Below are 3133 nucleotides of genomic sequence, written 5' to 3' on the forward strand. Positions count from 1 at the left end.
GTATCTATGCCGGACTTTTGATCCTGCAACATCTGATCTGGTTCAGAAGCAACATACACCTCTCCTATATGGGGAGGATCTTTCATTGCATCATACTCATCATAGCATGTTTAATTTCAAAAAAAAAAAAGGAAAAAAAAAGAGAAAAAAAAAAGAAAAAAAGAGAAAAGAGATTAACATTCATATGCATGCCATTTTTCAGGTATCCAAAGTCAACACTTCTCATCAAGAATGGCTAACAGTGTGACCGTCAACAAAAAGACTACGAAGCATACCTTCTCTTGCAGTTTCTACCGTGAGGATATAACACCTTTGGTTCGATTGAGCACCCGAGTTACTGGGCAAAATTTGGATGAATTCAGAAAGACTTATGGCCACATTCTGCTTATGTTAACTACTCGTATTGATGAGTGGGGTCTCTACACTCTTCTTCAGTTTTATGATTCTGAGCTGCGCTGCTTCACCTTTCAAGATTACCAATTAGCCCCTACCCTCGAGGAGTATGCACATATTCTTCAAATCAAAGTTCAACATAAGGTTCCTTTTGTGTGTGCACCGGAGAAGCCCAAAATGGATCGCATTGCTGATGCTCTTTATTTGAGCATGAAGGACGTTAAGGATAACTGGAAGCCTAATGGTGGGACCCATGGATTCTATGTGAAATTTCTGATGAGGGAAGCTGAAACCCTTGCTGATAAGGAAAAGTGGAAAGAATTCAATGCTCTCCTGGCCGTCATGATCTATGGATTAGTGATGTTCCCGAATATTCCAAATTTTGTTGATCTCACTGCCATTGGTCTCTTCATGGATCAAAATCCTGTACCCACTCTGTTGGCCGACACTTATTATGCCATCCATTCTGGGTATGGAAAAAAAGGATCAGTTGGGGGTTGTTTGCCAATACTGTACGAATGGTTTTCTTCACATTTGCCTAAAAGCGGAGCATTTGTCACTACAAGAGACTCACAGAAGTGGCCCCAAAGGATTATGGGACTTACTGCAAATGATATTGTTTGGTATCACCTCCGAACAGACATCGAGCAAGTTATAACCAGATGTGGCAGTTTTGGCAATGTTCCTCTCATAGGGACAAAAGGAGTTATCAACTATAATCCGAAGCTAGCACTGCGCCAGTTGGGTTTTGTACTGAAGGACAAGCCTTTGGATAAAGAGATATTTGAGTCCGTTTGTTTTGAAAAAGGAACCGATCCAGAAGGTTTGGAGAAAGTAAGGAGTGCGTGGAACAAAATTCATACAGAAGACCGAACTACCTTGGGGGGAAAGAACGCTATTGCTAAGAAAGCTTATACTGAATGGGTTGAAGAGAGAGTTAAGGAGCGTCTGTTGCCTTTCCCGAAGGTTAGCCCTCTCTATGAACAACCACCTGAGATTTTAACTGCCACTGTACCAGCTGAGGAGTACAACCAAGTACATGTGGAGAATATCAGGTTGCGAGAAAAAGGGGAAGACGCTAAAATAAAGTACTTCTTGGTGGATCAGAAAAGGGCTGAATTAGCACATGAGGTTAAAATACTGAAAGGAGGATCTTCCAGAGTTCAAAAAAGGGCTAGAACTGAAAAGGGTGAAAGAGTTACCACTGTTCGTATTGAGGACCATCAAAGGGTTAAGAAGAAGCGGTGAAGAAAGCAGAAGAAAAGCTCAAGCGAGAGTACAGAGAAGATTTAAGGGCTCACAAGCTCAGAGTAGAGAAAGAGGCTAGGGCCGAAGTAAAGAGTTTGAAAAAGAAGCTTGAAGAGGAAACCACTCAGAGGGTAGCAATCAAGAAGAAGCTTGAAGAGGAAATTACTCAAAGGATAGCCGTGGAGACACAACTTAAAGGTAGTCATCTCCGTTCCGCTCGACTAACAGAAGAGAATGCAAAGCTCAGAAACCAGATAGCAGAAATGGAAAGTACATCTGAAAAGAATACCCTCCCTGATTGCAAAGGATGTGAGAGCTTGGTGGCCCACTGTGATATGTTAGATGGGCAGTTGTTTCGCAAAGATGTGGTGATTCAAAGTTTTGTCAAAGGAAGAGATCGAGAAGTGACCAAGAAGATGTTTGATGAAACTAAGAAGTGGAGCGACGAGCACTTTAAACAAGGAGGACCTTTATTTTACACCAAGATGGATTAGTGTTTGAGCTTGTATTTAATGACCACCACCAGGCTTGTTGGATGGGGTCCTTTGTCTTTTCTGTTGTTTGAACTATCTTGTCAATGTATGGGTATGCCCAAACTCAAAAAGAGATTATTAATGAAATTTGAGTCTTTTGTTTCCTCTTGATGCTTATCTTTTGTCACATTGTTAAACATTCTTGATTAATATTAAATATTTTGGATACTCTGAAAATGGCACCTCACATCATATGCACACATGCACCTCATGCACATCATGCACAAACAGGTACATCAGATGGTGTTCTTATCTGACTGATCAGGTTTTCTCTTTCAGCAATTGCACCTCCGCCTACACATCGCTACTACACAAGGGCTAATCACTCACTGCAAATGGATCAGTTAAAGGACGATCTTATCCAGATGAGAACTCAGGTTACTGCTCAGATGGCTTAGTTCATGGAAGTCATGCAAAACATGGCTGGTCGCCAAGAAGAACTCAGAATCAGGATGGACACAGTTGCTCAGGTTGTCGCGGACCCCCCACAAAGAAATCCTGCTGATATTCGTGTCAATGGTGAACCTGTGATCGGAGGACCTGGTGTAATTCCTCCTGCTGCTAATCAAGGTAATCCCCGTGGGCCTCCCCAGCCTACCCTTGAAGGACAGACCACACAACAAATCAGAAGGGCTGCTGCTATCCCCGTGTTGGAAGAGGACCGACACGAGGATTTGTTTCCTGAAAGTGAATGGGGATTCCCACAAGATGCTGGAAGGATGTTTAGAGGTCTGGAGGAAAGGATGAGGGCAATGGAAGGCCAAGGATTGGGTATGGATATCAATGACTTGGGTTTAGTTCCTGGCGTCCGTGTGCCACCGAAATTCAAGGTACCCGACTTCGAGAAATACAAGGGGAACACTTGTCCTAAGACACATGTCCGAGCTTACTATCGCAAAATGCATGTGTACTCTGAGGATGAAGGATTGTTGATGCACTTCTTCCAAGATAGCCTGACT

General features: G+C 42.8%; 1 protein-coding gene across 1 annotated transcript; it reads left to right on the forward strand.

Annotated features, from left to right (window-relative positions):
• Positions 1–231: 231 nt before the first annotated feature.
• LOC131598415 (uncharacterized) lies at positions 232–2572 on the forward strand. Its single transcript, XM_058871022.1, has 3 exons — positions 232–537; positions 619–1481; positions 2440–2572. The coding sequence occupies exons 1-3, from the start codon at positions 232–234 to the stop codon at positions 2570–2572; spliced, it is 1302 nt and encodes a 433-aa protein (XP_058727005.1).
• The last annotated feature ends 561 nt before the right edge of the window (positions 2573–3133 follow it).

This window comes from Vicia villosa, linkage group LG1 (assembly GCF_029867415.1).
Source record: "Vicia villosa cultivar HV-30 ecotype Madison, WI linkage group LG1, Vvil1.0, whole genome shotgun sequence".
Classification (NCBI taxonomy): Eukaryota; Viridiplantae; Streptophyta; class Magnoliopsida; order Fabales; family Fabaceae; genus Vicia; species Vicia villosa.